General features: G+C 38.8%; 1 protein-coding gene across 2 annotated transcripts in view; it reads right to left on the reverse strand.

The window, feature by feature from the left end:
- LOC149184523 (putative DNA helicase MCM8) overlaps nucleotides 1-20,961 on the reverse strand; it is a 328,833-nt gene that overhangs the window by 90,831 nt on the left and 217,041 nt on the right. For both annotated transcript variants that reach the window (XM_089417565.1, XM_089417564.1), the window contains exons 11-14: nucleotides 19,056-19,185; nucleotides 18,893-18,938; nucleotides 18,368-18,527; nucleotides 18,027-18,201 (exon numbers count right to left, since the gene is read on the reverse strand). In XM_089417565.1, the coding sequence (XP_089273691.1) occupies nucleotides 18,027-18,201; nucleotides 18,368-18,527; nucleotides 18,893-18,938; nucleotides 19,056-19,185 (511 nt within the window). The remainder of the gene's footprint in view (nucleotides 1-18,026; nucleotides 18,202-18,367; nucleotides 18,528-18,892; nucleotides 18,939-19,055; nucleotides 19,186-20,961) is intronic.

Consider the following 20,961-nt stretch of genomic DNA (forward strand, 5'->3'; position numbering starts at 1 on the left):
CACATCTGAGAAACAACCAACAGATTTGCCTGAAAGCAAGCAAATGCTCAGCATGCACTACATTGAACCCATCTAATGCCAGGGGGAATCCTTTGTATTGTATTCCTAACCCTACATCCTTTGTTTTTCATGTTATTAGGATACTTAATAAATGAAGAGCTTATCTCTTTCATGTGCTTAACGTTATATGATGATTTTTGGATGAACGCTACTTATCTTATATTATGTGTTGCGTGGATGCAAATTTTGGATTCTCACATTCCTCTGATGTAGCAACGTGTCCCCAAGTAGAGCCAGATGTTGACCACTATGTGTCAACGACCTATAGCAGTACACCCCCTTTTTCACAAAAGAGATAGCACTTGATCGATGTGTTCGTGCCTTCCAGCTATCATCATCAGCCTGACTTCCAAGATGTTATGTAAACCTTTTCTGCATGTGTGTAATGTAAATAATCTCAGCAGATCCATGTCATGTATGTAACGACCTAGGTAAACCTACTTTTCTAGTGACAATCTTCATTGTTGGAGGTTTTTTGTCTCACCGATCCATTCTCGGATGGTCGACAGAGTTTTCCTCCAATCTTACCCCAAAGTTGGAATAAATTTTGTCACTAGGATCTTAGGCAAGTCCTAGTGTTCTAGATCGAGTCTATGTAAAAGTAATTTAGGAATAATCCTAACTATTTGGTTAGGTTATTTTATTACAAATTGTTTGGTCTGCTGGATTATATTTGTGTCGCAGAAATGGGTAGTTTGTGAGAGTCTATTACAAATGGGTTTTCCCCCTTATGATGTAAAAAACATATGAAAATCATGATGTAAAGTGTCTTGAGGGTTGGAAAAATACTTTATCCCCTAATAGGTTAATTAATTAAATTTTCTGGCCAAAAAGTAATTAAAATCCTAAGCCATAAATTTAATTAATTCTAGGTCATAGGTAAATTTAAATTTTCAGAAGGCAAAATTCGTCGGTCCTAAAAAATTAAATTTTAAAAGGTCCCAGGACTAGGGTAAATTAATTATTTTGCTAAATTTTAAACCTTTGATCCCTAGGGGTTAAGTCAAAGTCAAATTTTTTGGGAAATTAACTCAAAAAAAATAATTTTTGAGTTAATTAAAATGCATTTAATTGAAAAATTCGAATTTTCTCGAGAATTAAATATTTCGAAGGATGAGATTAAAAGAAATTTTAATCTTCATCAACGGTCGAGATTGCTTTGACGAGGATCACTCGAACTAGCTGTTGGAGGATTTATCTTTAAATAGGAAGTCATTTGTCAGTCGATCGATCTGAGCTTTTGATCGTGTGCTTAGCAAGAAGCTCTTATGTAATCTTTTTCAGGATAATAAAGAAAGACTTTGGGGCTAAATTCCGTTGGTGTTACTCTTCATGGGAATACTGTAAAATGTGTTGTTTTCATGCATAATTTTTTCTAAAGCCATTGATGATAGCTTCTAAAAAGTGATTTGAGTACAAGTATCTTGCTCAGTCGCTGGGGCTTAAATAGTAATCTAAATTTTGAACATAATAACAAGTATCTCTATTTGTTTGAGTTTTATTATTATTTTTCACTCTATTTTTAATGGCTAGATCGAGTTGTGCAGGGAAATATTGATTTTAGATCCTCAGGCATTAGGGGAAGTTTTCAGTTGGACCAGCCAACTCTCGATCTGTATTTCCTGAAGAGCCTAGCTAAATTAGCTCCGAGCTTATCATAAGAATTTTTTTTGGTGATCCACAGAAGGTTTGAAGATAGCACCTCCTTTAAAATTTAAAAATTTAATTTTTTTTTTGTGTGGTATAATGACAAGTCTGGCTTATTAGAGCCTGCAGTTTGTAAATTTTGTAATTATTTTTCTAACATGGGTTTTTCTGGGATTTAATTTTTATCACTGTATATACTGTTTGGGTGTTTTCATGTTAATGTGTAGTTATAGATCTGAGGAAGAAATTTGTGTAGAGTCCAGATCTAAGCCCTGGAGGGTAAGATCTGAATCTCTAAGGTTTATCAATATTATTTTGCAAGGATATTCTTCAAATTTTTGCAGTCCAAGGGTTGTAAAATTCTTAGATCTGGAAATTTTCATGAGGGTTTCAGGGATAAATATGAGTAAAGTGGATTCAATATTTTAATTAAAATTTCTAGAAATGTTTTAAAGGGTTTTCTGGCTACCATTATCTGTTGATTGAGTTTTCCGATTTGCTAACTGGGTTTTTTTATTCTCAGCAAATTTCAATTTTTTTTAGAAACCCCTTATTCCTCTGTCAATGTGGCTCGATCTCTATCTTTCTTTGTTGCTCCCTCATTTTCGACTTGCTACATTTTGTTTATGCAAATCAATGTACCCCTATTTGTTGTGTTGCTCCTGCCGCCTGCAAAACCCATCACAACTCCCTCAATGCTGCCCACAGCCCCCATTTTCCTACACACGGTCTTGTTCCATCGCTGCCATATCTTCTCTGCCTAAACAACATCATTTCCCTTCCCTGGCTGCCTGAGCTCCCTCTTCCTAGCTGACGGCGTGCTCCTCAGTCGCTATCCTCTTGGGCTCCTTCAAATCTGCATGCAAATCCTCATCCTCCGACAATCCATTCCCCTTGCAGCCATCCAAACGCTCCATGCATTAAACCCTCAGCTTTGTCTACCAATCTGCTGCCTTATCCTTCTCCGCAGCTCGCACTTCCATCGTTGCCCTCATCTCGCTCCTGCGGACCTGCAAAAAGGTCGTCGAGTTCTTCCTCCATCTATCCATCGTCGTCAACCTGCATTACATAACCAACACATTCAAAACATTCGACTTTCTCTTTCTTATTTTATTTGTTTCTGTATTGGTTAGGGTTAGGTTTTAGTTTTATTAGTAATTTGAAAAAAAAATTGTTTGCTCTCATTTCCTTTTTATTTTTGGTTTTGTTTCTTCTTTGCTTTAGTTTCTCAATTATAATTCATGACTTTGATTTTATGTTTTGATTTCTTTTTATCTTTAATTTTTATTTTGTTTTAATAAATTAAAAAAATCTTAAAACATTAAAAAACATTTTTAAACATTTTTAAAAAATCTAAAAATTAAAAAATTTTCATTTATTTGACTTTACAATCCCTAAAAGAATTAAATCAAAAGAGGATCTGCGCTTTCACATTAAATTTTAATGTGGCCTATGGCCCATTAAAATTTCAATTTATTAACCCCTTTTGATTTGTTTTACTTTTGTTACATTAAAAATTTAATTTCTTCATTTTACCACATTAAATTAATTGCCTAATTCAAATTCAAATTTAAAGTTCCTTGGTGTCCTTTCGTGGTAACTGATTTCTCTATTGTCAGGTGCGATTAATGTTTTAAAATCATTGACTATAGTAGAAAGATAAATTCCTCTAAGATCTGGGATTTGATTGCTAGAAGCTCTTGCATAATAAAGTTTTAGGTGTTCACATTTAATTGTTCATGATCGTCGCTTTGCCACATTATAAATGGCTCTGGGTAACTTGTTTTTATTTAGTCTTTGGTTAATTGAACATAAGGCACTAGTCTAAAATCATTTTTATTTTGTGGTTGTGTCTTATTTTATTAGATCAATCCATCTCAGTTAACCAAGACTCGTTTATACTCATCAAGTTGTCCATCTTTAAATCTCCTAGAGCCTGTGTTCCACAGACTATCTTCATCCATTCACCTTAGGGACTACCCCCCTTGACTTGTCTAGGACAGAGTCTAAACGGAGTGAGTAAGGATTAGAGTGACAGCCCTTACTCTGAGCGTTGTCACAGTGCCTAAACACTTTATGCGACAACAAATTGCAAATCCAGTTTCTCTTATGTGAATTCTTCAAGATTGAAAATTGCCAAACACCTTGTAATGTTGTATGAATACCTCCCTAGTTAAGAGGGAGTGTTGGAGAAAATGTAACTAGATTCGGTCTTCATAAATGTAATTTTGATATTTGTACTTATTCAAGAAAAGAGAAATTATTTTTGTATTATTTGTCAACTAGTTCTTGCTCATTGAAAATAGGTCAAGCACATTTTGAAGTGCTTCTAGAGAGTCAAAGTCAAAATGCAATTACGATAAGACTCTTTGAGGGCGTGTTACATCATGTAAGTCATCATTCAAGGTCATGGGAACACCTCCAAGCATGGTCAAATCCTCTCCTAGCAACAACGAAGTCCACAAGCAGTAAAACAATGGGTAAAATTGAGTTATAGAGCAAAACTGTCAAGTCAACTTTAAGGACAGTCATGTCGGCTTGAATAGGAGGGACAGACCTCTATTTATAGAGGTTATCCACTCCTCAAAAAGATCATCATCTCACTCTGAAATCTGCGAGGGTACAAGGAAGAAAAGAAGGTCAACGAAGGAGGAAAAGAAGCCTTGTAAGGGCAGCGAAGGAAAGGAGAAATGAAGATTGTCTATAGGGTGAACCTACAGCCACACGTGCGAAGGGAAAGGGTCTGTCTGCGACTATAGGAGAAGAAAAGTGCAGGTCATCATATCGCAATATTTTTGGGTGCAAATTAGGCCTACAAGGCCTCTCTCATCAACAAGGAAGGAAGAAAGGGTCAGCGAGAATAAAAGGATTGTTTTAGGGCTCCTGTTCACATGTGCAACAAGACAACACTTACAGATTTTACAGCAGTTTAAGGCAGCAACATGAATAGCCTCATTCAGATGTATACCTAGGCCTACAAGGTATCCAAAGGAAAGAAAAGGAGCCTCTATCTATAACGAAGTAAAGAAGCCCTAATATTCTAGGGTTTCCTAACCTAGAAGACAAAGTGCTGGAAGACAAAGTGCCAGAAGATGTGTCAGAAGTGACAATGCAGAAAGAGGAAGGATTTGACTGATGCTTGGAGGATATCCTAGTCAAGGGTCTAGGGTTTGGCAGTTGTTCAAATAAGAAGCTTCAATAAGAGAAATCTTACAAAGGGTTTTCCTCTCAAGAGTGGAGAGGGTTTGTCCATGGCAGACAGCCAAATTTTTTGTTCTTGTTATTTTGTTTTGGTAGCAGTTTGATGAAGCACACACATATTCACTAATAAGAAGAAGATGAACTATAAGCTAATAAGAAAAGTAAAAAAACTTCACAAATTGTTATCAAGTCACGGAGAATCATCACAACACTACTTTACCCTAGATTCTCTAACAGCTTCTCCTCTTCCTTCTAACGATCTTCTTCCCAGCAAACTGCCTGAAGAAAAATCTTTGTCCCACCAACTCTCCTCATGCTGAGGCTTTAGCATTGCTCCCTCTACCCCAGCAAAAATTAGAACTGGAAGTCCTTATCTCCGTCGACTCACTCGGAGAGAGACTGCCTCAAAAATATTCCCTCCCGGCTTGGACTGCGCAAACCCTCTAGGGTTTCGAACTGTTGCCTCCTGCATCTTTTTCGAACTCCCTCTTCTGCTCAACGTTGCATCTACCGACCGTGCTCTTCTTGCTTCACCTGTAGCTCTGATACCATGTGAAAAATTCCACAACAGGAACCCCTACTGCAACAACTGATGATATTACTCTTTGTTAAATTCCTTTAAACAAATTACTTGCAGTTTCCTATGGAAAATATCGTAATACATACATTGCAGCCTTCACTTAATTAAATATTATGCAAAAACAAGATACTGAGCAAGAAAGAAAATACAACACAATAGACACCATTATTTTCGGACAAATGTCCCTGGAAAAACCGAATGCGGGAAAACCAGTGCAAAAGATTTGAAGGTTTATTATTATTAAGCAGTAGCAAATTTTGAATACCTCTCGAGTTATTCAATTACCGAGAGAAACACTGGCAAAAAGATTTGTGAGATTACCTCACATAATCACTGAGAAAATCTTAGCTGATCCGGATACTGAATGAAGTACCTCTGGCAGGCCCTACGTTGCCTCTGCGCAATCCTCACACAGTCCCTGCATCAACCTCTCTAGGCACTGCATCACCCAGTCTGTTGATCGATTTGTTGCCCGAAGGCTGTGCTCTCAGCCTCCAGGTCTCACACCTCGATTCACAACTTCTAAAATTGACTCTCCCCAGCAAAATCTCGGACTCTCTCTCACCCTCTGCGTGGCCCTTCATGGCCCTGCGTTAGCCTCTGCGTCTGGGCTACTGGACCACTCTCTGCCTCTCTCTGCTGATGATTCTTCGGCTAAGAAAATATCTCTCTCCGGATGCTATCACTGCCCCTCAACTGCAAGAAATATCCTCGATCAGAATTTCCTCCTGAGAACTTCTCACTTCAGAAATTCGATCTCTTGATCTCTTTGTGTGTTCTCCAAGTGCCCATAAAGCTTCCTCTTATAATCCTCTCGTTGATCAATCAATAGCCCAAATTAGATTCTAATCAATGGCTAGGATCATATTGACTTGATCTCTACCTTCTTCTAGAAGTTTCACCCACAGTTTATCTTAATACCCTTTAATTATTTTAATTTCCTAAGTTTAGACTTAGGGTCCCATTAAAAATAATTAAGTATTTTAATAAAATTGTCTCCGGGTGGAATTTCCCAAAACGATTCCTGGGTATTGTAGAATGCATGTGTCTAAGCCTCCCTGCAAATTTTGACACTTAAAGCACATCCGATGCTACCCCAAATCAACACAACCTAGTGAAGAATACCTCTCAAGCTACCATAGGTCAACATTTATGACCCAATAATAGATTCATCAAGGTTCTATGCCTAGAATATTGAGATAGAAATGGTATTCGTGTTTCTGATCCCAATAGTACATAAGTATGAGAGCACCAAAATAGACTAAAGAGGACACAATGTAATGGCATTAAATTAATAGCAACAACATATGTATAAGAATCCCAAGGATTGATCACCATAAGGACATGTATAAATGTTGATAGCACAGCCTCGTAGAAGATAATAGTTATAAAAACCATCGTAGCCCAAATAATGAGTCGAGTATATATTGGGGTTCTAGGGGCTCCCTCTCTACCTTCTTCAGGTACCAAAACCAGCAATGCTTAGCCCTCTTCATCAAGGATAATTTTAGCAGCATATGTCATTTCTTGGACACCATGCTCTGCCTTGGGATGACCAGGACAATGACCTCATACTTTCGTGCAGATCCGTCAAACCAAAACCACAAGCAAAAAGTAGAAGTTTAGGGTGCAACAGACAATAGAAGGGTGAGATCTCAAGTCTCTTCTTAACCTCCCCCTTCGAGGGATTGACGGTTATCATATAGACCAATTTGGTGTTGTTGAACTGTACATCAATTCACATGTCCTAAGAGCACCAGAGGGACCAACACCATACAATTCTAGAGTAGGGCGTCGCCGACCTTGAATGCTAGGAGTATCCCTCACTCCCACATCGTCCCCGAGGTCATACAAATGAACCTATTGCTAGTTCCAGGGGACTTCAACAGCAACCCAGTGCCCAGTTCACCTCCATTGCCATCGATCGTTAGACTTAGGAGAACTTGGCATCTTTAGCTTCATCACCAAATCTTCCTACTTTAGTCATTTTTTCTTGGCAAGCTACTGATTATTTTGTTTCATGCCACAATATTTTATATGCATGTCACAACAGCACTACTGCTTGTTTCTTTCTTTTTTACGCTATTTTCAGCATTTTCTAGGAGCAGCGCTTGCACTTCCATATTGTATTCATACTAATTGCACTCCTCTTCAGTCACATTGACCTACTTTTGTGGTCATTTGTTAGATAATAAAAAAGTATCTCATATTATCTTATCACAAATGCACATAGCCATATAGTGATGCTGACATCATAATCATATGTTGTCAGGAATCAAATCATGATAAACAAATGGAGAAGTTATATAACAGCACAACTAATGCAAGGATTATAACAACTACTCACCTCAGGCAATGTGCATGATGACAAAATGAAAGATAACAACAGAAGCTAAAGAGAAAATGCATCCTTACTCTGATCAGTACTCTTAATTCAACATCAGTCAAATAGATCCAACGTGTAATTTGGAGTTAGTATCTGCCCTCACCTATGTTGCACAAAACTTCTAAGAACCCGGCGTTTTGGGCCATACCCGTGCCCGAAACTCCGAAACTCGACCATCATGTAATCATTTGTGAGAGTTAATATTGACTTGGTTTTCCTTCTAATTTGGCATCTATGGGTCATATTCCCTTTTTTCTTTGAAAATAATGTGTTATTCACTTATTTATAATTATTTTTATATATCTATACATACATGACGTTTTGGCCAACGTTTTGGCTGACGTTTCGGCCAACGTTTCCATTTTTGTGAGGTGACGTTTCTAAACGTACACATTTCGGAAACTCTGAAACGTTTCAACACTTCGTGCAATTTAGGCCCTCACCCTTTTCATGAGCATCCCACTTAGGTACAAGACTTTGGACAGTCCCAACATTAGATAGATTCACTCAGAGGCTCTTACCAACTGCAGTCGATACAGAATCAATAACAATGCCCATAATTGGCAGTGTCAAAATTAAACTGGAAGCAACAAAAAGGCCATCAAGAAATATTCCTCAACTGCTCTATATCCTTATCTGAGTCACTTTTGGGAGTCTTCCTGAATCAACTCCAAACATATCAAATTCAGGCTAAAATCCACAACCTGAAAAATTTACTTAATATTTGGAACAATTGTATTAACCAATATCACAAAACTTTGATTTTCTTCCAATTTTTTTGAGTTTCTCAGATTGCTGAGTTGTGCAAGTTTTTCTGAGTTTTTCATGTCCAAAATTTTATGCTAGCCAAGTTTCGCCATTTTTTCTGGATTTTTCTGAATTCCTGGGTTGATAACCATCACTTATTTTCTCCCAATGCCAAGTTCTGCAACACTAATATTACACTAACATGGGTTTATTCAAACTTGGTGGTAACAATATAAGTCAAGATAAATAGTAGGCAGGTAGGAAACAAGAGGAATCGATAATATTCTGATGGGAAGCACTTTAAAATGTTTGTAATTCGTCAAAAGAATAAGAAAGTATTTTGATTATGAGAATTTGGAACTTCCACAGTTTTCATTTTGAGTTATTCGATGTTTCGAGTCAATATCATGACCCATCATCAAGAAAAAAAACCTCAAAGGAATAAAAGTCCACTTCACAATTTCAATAGGAATATAATCTACGTTACCGGATCCGCTGAGGGCAAGAGGTGGAACCGCGGATCCCCGAATCCAAAACTGGTACGGATACGGATACGCTAAGATCCGCGTATGGTCAGTTAGTGATTTAGTTAGTGAACATCTGCCAGCGTATATATATATAAATTTACATATAAAAATTTAAATAAAATTAGGCGTAGTTTTTTAATACCATCTGCCCGCTTATATATATATAAAGATTTAAATAAAATTATGCGTTATGTTTTATAATACCATCTGGCATATATATAAAGATTTTATTAAGATTAAGCGTGAAGTTTTTTAATACCATCTTCCCGCATAACCTTTCAATATAAAGATTTCTGATTTAATTAAAAAGTTTATTTTGAGGTTAATATATATATAATAAATTTATTTTAAATCAATTTGTTTTTTTAATAAGCTTTCAATATAAAGATTTCCGATTTAATAAAAAAGTTTATTTTGATGTTAATATATATATAATAAGATTTTGAAATTATTCTGGAGAAAAAAAGCTCTGATGCTGAAACGACTGTGGAAGGAAAACCTAGCAGCCGCCGCCGCCGTTGAACGAGCTCACGCTGTCTGTAGCAGACGCTGTCACTGACAGTCCTATGGAAGCTGAGGTAGGAGGGGAGAGCTCTGCCTCCCCTCCAAAAGGAACAAATCGCACTGACAAACAGCCAATCGAAGAGATACGACACCCTGCAACCAAAGACGTAGAGAAGGAAACGGAAAAGCAACAGCAGCCAGACAGGACGACGTCCTTAGATAGACCTGCAGAAGAGGAAGAAAGCAATGGACAGCAAAATGTAACAGGCCCCTCTCAGACAAAAGTGACTTCAACTACTTGTATCCCAAAAGCAGCGGAACCAATCAAGATTGAGTTACCAAGCCACCATATTAATGGGGAAATCCAATTTATGCAAGATTACGCACTCATTGGAAAGTTCTTGGGCTTTTGGCCCACAGAGAAAGCCCTCTAGGGCTGGATAGCCTCCAAATGGAAGCCCAAAGGACAAGTTACATTACAGCTTGGCCCAAAGGGCTTCTTCACAGCTATCTTTAACTGCCTAGAAGACAAAACCAGGATATTTGAAGGAGGCCCGTACTTCTTCAACTCTTCCGGCCTATATCTAACAGATTGGAAGCCTCGCTTCAATCCTGACAAAGAAGACTTCAGCTGGGCACCTGTATGGATCAGAATGTATTCCCTTCCGGTGGAATACTGGAGAGAAGAAACTTTAGCAGACATAGGCAACAAACTGGGATCCTTCATCAAAGTGGCCACAGAAACAAAGACGCGAAAATACACCTCATATGCCAGGATCTGCGTCAAAATGCACCTCACCAAGACCTTAGCGGACACGGTAAGTCTTTTTCATGATGATTATGAATGGAAACAGACTCTTGACTATGAGCACATCCCTTTTCGTTGTAGAAAATGTCATGAGCATGGTCATCTCTTCCGAGATTGTCCCCTAAATGTGCAGCCTAAATTCCCTTCCGGTGAAGGTAACCTTGACCCTGAAGGCTTCACAAAAATCCCAATCCGTCGCCGTAATGGAAAAAAAACTCAAGCTAATCATGCTCCTGCATTCAAAGCTCCCCCTCAAAATCGTTTCTCTGTTTTAGCCTCACAAGATATTCCTGTCATGCCTGAAGCAGATACTCCTGATCCTCTGCAACATTCCCAGACATCCCCCAACAGATCTGAGCCAACCTCATCAACTTCTGCACTTCCCATCCATGCCGAAATACCCTCCTCTGCCTCAGAGCCAGGGGCTCTAGTTTCCTCCAAAGGAAAAACCATGTTAAACGAACCCACTCAAGAGTCGGATATGGATTTAGATGCCGCTCTAGCTCTAAGTCTTCATGATCAAACTATGGAGAACGCTCTCATTGCTGCAAATGATATGGAGGAAGATCGAGAAGATGTTGATCTCGAGGAATTTGACATATCCAAGCTGGACATATCCAAACTGGAAGCTGCATGCAAGCAAAAGGAATATAACTCAATCCCTCCCTGGCAATTAGACAAAATAGAAGGAGTACTCACAAGAGTACAACATCACAAAAGTTTGGGCATCCAAGGAGGCAGACATTGGGATGGAAGAAAAATCATCAAAGAACCAAAGAAAAGGGGCAGAAAAACAGACTTACAGCGCACCATAGCAGTAGGTGAAATACTCATGGATTCGGGGCAATTCCCCAAGTTGACCAAGTTCTTCAAGCCCAAATCCCCGTCTACATGAAGCTACTCTCATGGAATATAAGAGGACTAAACAGTCCCACGAAGCACAGAGTAATTAAAAACATCATAATGAAAGAAAAACCAGCAATAGTATTGATCCAAGAAACAAAATGTAGCAGCTCAACAATAGATAGTCTCAGCAGCAAAGTATGGGCAGGTAGCAGTTCGATAGCAGTGGACTCCTCTGGAGCCTCCGGAGGCCTGGCCATCTTATGGAATCCTCAGGTAGTGTCACTCGACAATTTTCATGCCACTCTGCATCTCATTCAAGCAACATTTCACCTCATTGGCACCAGCATACATGGGCATCTTACCAATGTTTACTTCCCGCAAACAATACAGCAGAAATCTGATCTCCTGGACACGATTTCCATCCTAAATGCAAACAGAAAGTTTCCTTTATGGATAGGCGGAGGAGACTTCAACATCATAAAATCTATGGAAGAGAAAAGAGGGGGTCGGACACGGCTAGATAGTGATAGCAGTAGCTTCAAGCAATTTATACAAGATAACCGACTCATGGACATCTCCACCTCAAATGGCATCTTCACCTGGTCAAACAAAAGAAAAGGAGCTCACCAAATTTCTTCAAGACTAGATCGATTTTTAGTATCAGACAATGCCATACACCTAGGCGGAGAGTTCAATGCAGAAATTATCCCTCAAGGAGGCTCAGATCATTGGCCTATTCTTCTCCAATGGTCCAGACCTGGCATCAGCAGCAACAGACCATTCAAATTCGAGGCCTTCTGGCTCACTGACAGTAACTTTAAAGAGGTGGTCAATCAAGCCTGGACATCCTTCATTCCGCCGGCAGGAGCTAGGATGTATCAGTTCCAGCAAAAGCTGAAACATTTGAAGCACTCACTTAAAATTTGGAACCGAGATCATTTTGGCAATATACAGCAGAACAAACAGAAAATAGAACAGCAGATGAAAGAATTACAACAAAGATTTATTCTGGAAGGACGCACTGAGGAACAAACACAACAGGAGAAAACCCTATGGAGTCAAATAGAGGAGAGGCAAAAACAGGAAGAAATCCTATGGCGGCAAAAGTCGCGAGTAAGCTGGCTCAGAGAAGGCGAAAGAAATACTAAATTTTTCCACAAAACAACCATCCAACGGCGCATGCACAACAAAATCTCCTTTATTAATAATCAACAGGGAGATAGATTGGAAGCTCATGAAGATATGGAGAAAGAATTCACTGGATATTTCAAGGACATTCTAAAGGAACCCAATGAAAATAGAGATGAAGCAATCCAAGCCATCACTCAGCACATTCCAAAAATTATCAATGAAGATCACAACACACAACTTCTCCAGCCTGTAACGCTAAGAGAGGTAGAAGATGCCATATCTCAGCTCAAAGATGGAAAAGCGCCAGGGCCTGACGGATTCACGGCCAATTTCTTCCATGAATTTTGGGATCTCATAAAACTGGAAGTGTGGGAACTGGTGGAAGAATCCCGAAGTATGCACTGGATACTCCCATCCATCAACTCAACCTTTATTGCTTTAGTCCCCAAGGAAGCCGCCTCAAACAAGCCGGAGAAATATCGACCAATAGCACTCTGTAATGTAATTTACAAACTAATCTCAAAGGTCATTGCAAACCGTCTCAAACCGCTATTACCACTGCTCATCTCCCCAGAACAGACAGGGTACGTTGAAGGCCGGCAAATCATGGATGGAATTATACTTTCAAACGAAGTCATCCACTCTTTAAAGCTTCTCAAAAAACCAGGTATGCTTCTCAAATTGGATCTTTCTAAAGCCTTTGATAAACTCAGTTGGAATTATATACACAAAATGCTCTTAGCTTTTGGCTTCAGTGTAACCTGGTCCAGATGGATCATGAATCTAATCACATCGCCAAGCTTTTCTGTTATTCTGAATGGATCTCCCTCCCATCCCTTTCGCCCCTCTCGTGGCATCAGACAGGGGGACCCTCTATCTCCATTTCTCTTTGTTTTAATGGCTGAAGGCCTGAGCAGGCTCCTCAAATCAGCAGTTTCCTCTCAAAACATTAAAGGAATTTCTCTTCATGGGCGACCACCCCAAACTCATCAGCAATTTGTTGACGATACAATGCTCTTCGGGCATCCCTCTGCTAAAGAAGCCTCTGCTTTCAAATCCCTTCTTTCCCTCTTCTCAGAAGCTTCAGGCACCTCCATTAATGTGTCCAAATCTCAGCTTTTTTTCTTTAATACCCCTCCCTTCCTGCAAAGGATCATAGCCAGGATCCTAGGATTCACAATTTCCCACTTGCCGTCAAAATACCTAGGTGCCCCTCTTACTGATTCTGTTATCAAGCAGATTACTTGGAAATCGTTATTGGACAAAATAGAAGCCAAGCTCTCATCTTGGACTTACAGAGCTTTAAATCTAGCCGGCAGACTTGTTCTAATCAAAGCAGTTTTACAAGCTATGCCGCTCTATTTATTCTCTATTTTAGCAGCTCCGAAAGGGATTTTAAAAGAAATTCGAAATCTTCAGAGGAACTTTCTTTGGGGATCTACAAGCTTGAACCGGAAATGGGCTCTTGTCAAATGGACAGAAGTTTGCAAACCAAAATCAGAAGGGGGGCTTGGTCTCAGAGATCCGCTCCAAAGCAATAATACCATGAGTGCTAAAATCTGGTGGAACTGGGTCTCCAAGCCAAATACACCCTGGGCACAATTATGGCAGGCCAAGTATGCTCGAGGCAGTCAAGGGAATGAACTCATCCGAATAAATCCAACATCGCAGGGATCTCTAATTTGGAACAATGCAAAAACCCAAAGTAGCTTCCTTCAGGAGCATAGCTTCTGGGAAATCAACTCGGGCAAGACAGCTCGATTCTGGGAAGATTCTTGGCAACAACTTCCCAAACTGGCTAATCTATTCCACAAACCGCACTGGCAAGCTCAAATGAACCAAGCAAACATTCCCTTGGTACATCAGTTCTGGCAACCGTCTACAAATCATGACTTCCAAGCATGGAAACCAGCGCGTCTCTGGCAAGCAGACTGGCAGGGAGAAGAACATGCAGATATAGATCAGGAACTCAGCAGCAGAAAGATTCGAATCTCGAATCAGCTAGACAAACTCAGATGGGGCTACACAACCAAGGGTACTTTTACAACTAAGGAAGCTCATCAACTACGATACTCCAATCTCAGAATGGCAAAAGATCAACTATGGGAGCAAGTTTGGCAAGCTGGGCATTGGCCTAAAATATCAACCTTCCTGTGGCTTCTCAGTAGAAAACGCATTCTAACCTGGGATAATTTGATCAAAAGAGGCATTGTAGGGCCTTCCAGATGCCCAAACTGCAATACAAATTGTGAAACTATCAAACATTTAATGGAAGAATGTACGCTAGCAAAACAAATTTGGGGAAGAATTGAGAAATGTAGCATGAGAACACACCCAAGGCCGGAGGACATTACAGACACTATAAGGAACTGGGAAAAATATCCATACAAATGCCGGATACTTAATTCCTTATGGCGCATTATACCAGGATTCACTTACTGGACACTGTGGAAAGAGCGAAACCACAGAATATTTAACAGTACCTCAAGATCTATAGATGATATCTGGCTCAAGCTAAAAGAACACCTACAGGAAACTCTAGCCATCAAAGTCTGGAGCAAGGATGACATGCCGGAAACTCAACAGGAGCTTTGCATTATGAAGGAATGGAATCTAAATCTCAAATACTTAGTCAAAGAGACAATTAAAACCTCCACCAGATCAGCTTCACCCTCCTTTTGGTCCCCACCTGCGCACAACTCTTATAAGCTCAATTTTGACGGTGCAGCTAAAGGCAATCCAGGACCTGCTGGTTTTGGAGGAGTTATTCGACGTCACAATGGAGAAGCAATGATAGTCTACTACGGCTCCATAGGGAAAGATACTAACAACGCTGCAGAGCTAGAAGGTCTCTGGAAAGGTATATGCACAGCTGAACAGCATCATCTCTCACCTCTTGAAGTAGAAGGCGACTCACTCATCCTTATAGAGGCAGCTAAACGAATGCAAGCAGGAGCTAAGGCAGTCAAAATAGCCAAAAGTTGGAGATTATTAAATCGCCTGGAATCCCTGGAAGAAAAGCTCCAAGTTCTCCATAATCTATCCTTCCATCATGTAAGGCGGACAGCTAATCAGGTAGCTGATCGGCTAGCTAATCAGGGAGCGTCTCAGTCTATACATTTCTTCTCCGGCCCTCTGGATATGGTAGAAGATGACAAGCTCAAAAAGGATTGCATCGCTTTGGTGCATAAAGAAATCCTTCCCCCGAATGCGGGTGTCTAATCCAGAGCGACGGCAGGTACAGCTAGCACGAGGAGGCCACATGGCCAGAGATAGCTGCCACGAGCCAACCGACTGCGGGACGAGGCATGTCAGGCCGAAGGTTTTAATACAGGAGCCATCGCTCCTGGGTTCAATCGCATTAATGCGGGTAGACGGTGATTGCAGAGAGCATTCATGGCGCTCAGGTTTCAAGAGTAGGCCATGGAATTTAAGATGGCAGACTGGTTTGGGGGGCGACATTCTCAGCAAGCTCAGTGTTGGAACATTCTCTGTCCCCTGGCGATTTTGGAGATTAGGAATTGGCTTGGGGAAGCGAAAATTCCGGTTTTCTACATCCTCATGGCCAGAACCAGAGAGAGGCAACCATGCCGAAGAGGGTCGGGTCGCGGAGCACCAGGTCGCCCTCCTGCAGCAGCAGAGGCGCATCACCATTGTTGTTGTCGTTATTGTTTCCGCAGAGCTGGAATTCCCCACCTGCAAGCATCCATGTTCTTGGACTCTGTCGACCCGACTGAACAACCGCCAAGGCCACCGGTGCTTCCGGCTTTTGGCTCAACCATCTTCAGGCTGGGCAATCTCAATGTCCACATTTCAATTCTCTTTGTTAGAGATGCAGAGGAGGAACACGAAGAAAATGACAGCAGAGTTCCAACCTCTGCAAATCTGGAGAATAAGGCAGAGGAACAAATGGAGGAAGCAAAGGGAAAGGAGCCAATTCACGCACAGGCGCAGGAAGCGTCGACGTCTAAAGCTGGAGAGGACCCGAACGAGGAGCTGGTGGGCTTTGGATACCCGATTGTGGAGATGGAGCCGGAAGAAATGGAGCCCGCAGACTAATTTCTCTAGTCATCCCCATGCCAGGTTCATTTTGATGATTTTGGGTCTCGGTCGTCTGGTCATGTCCTATAATTCTCTGTCTTGTTCGAGTCTTGAGAGTGGGTCTGGTCATCTCTTTAAAGGTCATGCTCTGTTTGTTATTAAGTCTTTCAGTTTAATCTGGGAGTTCGCTAATACTCAAGGTCACCCCTGCGTGGGTCGTTCTGCTTCAGTCTCGGCCCCTGCGTGGGCACTGTCAAAGTTAAACTCTGTTTTTTGAGGTAGTTTTGGGGCAGCCAATGCACAGCGCTTGCAATTCTCAGCTGCTTTACCACAGAGCCATAGTTGGCCATGGAAAACTTGTTTCTCTGCTTGTACTTTATTCCTGTATATAATATAATTCCCTAGAGTAGTCTTACTGAGAAAAAAAAAAAAATATATATATATATATATATATATATATATAATAAAGTTATTTTAATTTATTTACGGGTCATATTTTTTAATATCATCTGGCATATATATATAAGCTTTTTAATATCGCATATATATAAAAAGATTTTATTAAGATTACGCGTGAAGTTTCTTAATACCATCTTCCCGCATATATATATATATATATATATATATATATATATATATATATATAGATTTCAATAAAATTATGCGTAAAGTTCTTTTAATAACCTTTCAATATAAAGATTTTCTGATTTCATTAAAAAGTTTATTTTGAGGTTAATATACATGTATAATAAAGTTATTTTAATTTATTTATTTTAAATCAATATGTTTTTTAAATACGCTTTCAATATAAAGATTTCTGATTTAATTAAAAAGTTTATTTTGATGTTAATATATATAATAAAGTTATTTTAATTTATTTATTTTAAATCAATATATTTATGTTTAATAAACCGTATGTTTTATCATTATGTCTCATTTTAAATTTTTTACTTTTATAAGTCACAACTTATATAACTTTATGTTTGGTTGTTAAAAATTAAAATATTTTTTAATTTTTATAAATAAAAAAATATATATATTTTATGTTATAACTTTATTTTAACAATTATATCAATATGTTGGTATTAATATTTATATGTTTATTTGTTTGTTAGCTTTTAAATTTCATCATTTCAGTGTTCAGATTCATAAATTATCTAATAATTTTAGTTCTAATGTTGTGATTCATGAATGGTTTTGATTTTAAACATCAAATGTATTTTCTAAAATTTTTAAAAATATTATTATATATTTTTGTACTTGCCGTATCCTCGCCGTATCCGGATCCTGGCTTTTCAAGAATCCAACGTATCCGTATCCGTATCCGTATCCGTATCCGTAGCCTGGTAACTTAGAATATAATTCCATGTTCTAATGATCTTAAATTTGTTAGGAAATCTCAAGATAAAAGGCAGTGCTAACTATTTTATAAAGTGCCAAGACCACCAAACTCTATGAGAATAAGGTAAAATGAAATAGGAACAACATCTTGACTTTTATTTTAATAGATTGTTAGATAGATTTCAGTGTCAAGAAAAGATAACTTACCAGAGCGTCTTGTTTTGTTATCTCTTCTCGAAGTTCCAATCGAGCACGAGCTTCCACCAATCGTACGAGACTCTCAAGTTGCCTTGCCGTTATTGGAGTTCCATCGGTTCCAGTGCTGTGGTTCCTCAATTTCAGATAAAACTGTTGCAGTACCTCTGCTGCAGCACTTGACATTCTACACACAGTAAATTGCAGAGCTTCATTCAACAATTTGAATTAGACTTTCAATTGTATAAATAAAAACTCCTATTATCTCATGTGACATTGTTGCTACCAATTTTTTGTAGGGTTGTGAATTGCATAATCTTTGAAATTTAAAAAGTGTACTCGGTCCTGAACACCTGGGGAAAACAAATTGTCTTGCATAAGAAATGAATTTGCGAAGAAGCGGTCCTGGCAAAGGAACAAAATCGCAATCTCTAAGACGGTTCAATTTCAGCCTTGCTGCTAGTGATCCATTTCTTAGATTCCCTTCCTCTGGACTTTGACTGATATGACATACTGTAAAAACAGGATGTTCAATAAGCTTAACACTTTGTGGAAATAATGATAGAAATTATCAATCAAAAATAAAAGTCTGATACCAGATGCAGCATGATATTCTGATTTTATGATCCAGTTACTATGTTGTGCACACCTTAATGTTTTTAAGACATAGACTGTTAAAGTTTTTGCAGATTGCCATGTAGCACCTCAATTTTCATTATGACCTAGGTCAGTTTTGTGAGGCCTTATGGCATTTATCAGTTTTGCTTCCTTCGTAGTCCGTTCTTGGTTTTGCAAAACTGTCTTTATGTAATTAGTGTTTATATCTTACAGTAAAAGGAAACTTTTCCTAATAAAACATAAGTCTGATCACTGCTTACAAGACTCTCTGGTAGAATTACGCCGATCTTCTGAACCTGTATGAAGCTGATATGGAAAGTAAACAGAAAAAATCGATCAAAACATCTCCTATGAGGTCTACCAGGGGAATAAGATGAGTATAATTGAAGCCACTAAAGAAATCCTATAGCCAGAATGACATACCGCCATGATATGTTCAGATACACGTTTGTCCAAGAGCTCATCAGGTTTATCAAGCAAAATAAATACAAGATCAAAACGTGACAAAAGTGCTGCACTCATCTTCAAATTCTCATTTACAGTTTTTGCACGGCTGCATTTACAATCAACTTAGTGAATTTTCATAAAAAGAAAACTAAGAAGCTAAATTATGAAAAGCAAAAAATAAGATGAACAAATACCAAATCAATTATCAATGACACAACTCCATAAATTCAGTCCAGACTCCAGAGTGAATGACCAAAAAATTGTAATTTAGGAACACATTTACACTAAAAATCATTCTGAACATGTTATGTCCCAAACTGAATAGTTGAGGAACCATTACAAACAACCAGAGAAGAAATTGCTTTTCACAATCAACACCAATCACTAACAAATATCCACGAGTAGACACTTTCAGATACTGGCTACAAATCAGAATGAAAGACATCTATCAATAAATGAATCCTGACTTACATGTATGAATAGCTATCTGAATTTCATATTTGTAGTTGAATGGCAAAGATAGAAAAAATGACTTATGGAATTGCAACTTAGGAGGAGCAAGGAACATAGACTTACTGCTCCAAAATTGTTCCTCTAAGAAACCTGTTATCCACTGAGCTGTCATGGGAAAAAAAATTAGGTGCTTTTGATTTTAGCGCTACCCCACAGAAGGTGTCACTCTTGTCTATAATCCTTTCCAAGCTGTAGAACAGTTATAACATCATTAAGAAGTTCTGAGCCTTATTTTTTCTCAGCCTTAACAGATTTGGATGCCCCCTAATGCAGTTGAATCGTTACTGAAGCATTTGGTGAATCAATTTATATATGATTGAGTTCATAATGAGGTCGTTGTTGTTTGTCTAAACCAGTGTTGTCAAAACTAGACTGGTCATCAAACCGGTTGTCCCACTGGACCAGGAACCGTTCAGAACATGGAACTAGTAAAAAAGCCAATCAATCAAAAACACATGAAATATTCAAATTTTAAAGAAAAAAATGTATATTCATGTGCATCCATATGAATCTAAACCATTTTATACACAAATAAGCAAAAGTTCTCATTTATATAGTATATAAGGGGGCACATAACCAAAATAGCACCGAGCGCAATCCATCTATGAATCAAAAATACACCAAAAAACAGGCCCTAGATAGCCTCTAGCATCCAAAAAATCATGCTACAACAAATGCCTACATATCATCAAAATCCTTGCCTATATTAGGATCTTCTTCATCAATATCACCCTCTAAGGATTAAAATAAGATAAAAAAAGCTTAGCATGTCAAGTCAAGATTTTGTTTGAGTGATGGCTACATTTTTAGTAGGATCATGACAGAAGAGTTCAACAACCAATGCCACTAACATCAAGGTACATAGAGGGGTTGGTGCTCTTGATTAAATGTTAGTTCCATACCCTCGTACATGACAAAATACAATGGAAACATTGCAATCCCCCTAATCTTCGAATCCTAAAAAGTTGTTAAGTCTGCTGGACTTTGAGTGGGATCTGTTAACCTTGTTGGCAAATGGCCCAAAAATAGATCCAAATATGCTCTTTAAAGTCTCCATAAGCCAGCAAAATCAGGCCAATGGATCCAAATATGCTCTTGAAGTCTTCAAAAGCTTCTTAAGGATAATTCAAAGTCAAAACCATCACTTGCCAAGAGCCCTTGGAAGGGCATAAAAACACTATCGGGAGGCTAAAACACATTAAAACAGTCAAAAAACCAAGTATCAGAGGCTTAAACTGAGCAATGCACAGCAGCCATTAGATCTGGCTGATCAACGGCCCAGATCTAAGCGGCAAATCGCAAATCAGCAAGCAGAGAGGACGACTTAAGGATGGGCACAAGACACCCCCAATCAGCGATCTCCGATGAT

The sequence above is a fragment of the Pinus tabuliformis genome, chromosome 3_2, assembly GCF_031772625.1.
Source record: "Pinus tabuliformis cultivar Carrire ecotype Pingquan chromosome 3_2, CPIR1, whole genome shotgun sequence".
Classification (NCBI taxonomy): domain Eukaryota; kingdom Viridiplantae; phylum Streptophyta; class Pinopsida; order Pinales; family Pinaceae; genus Pinus; species Pinus tabuliformis.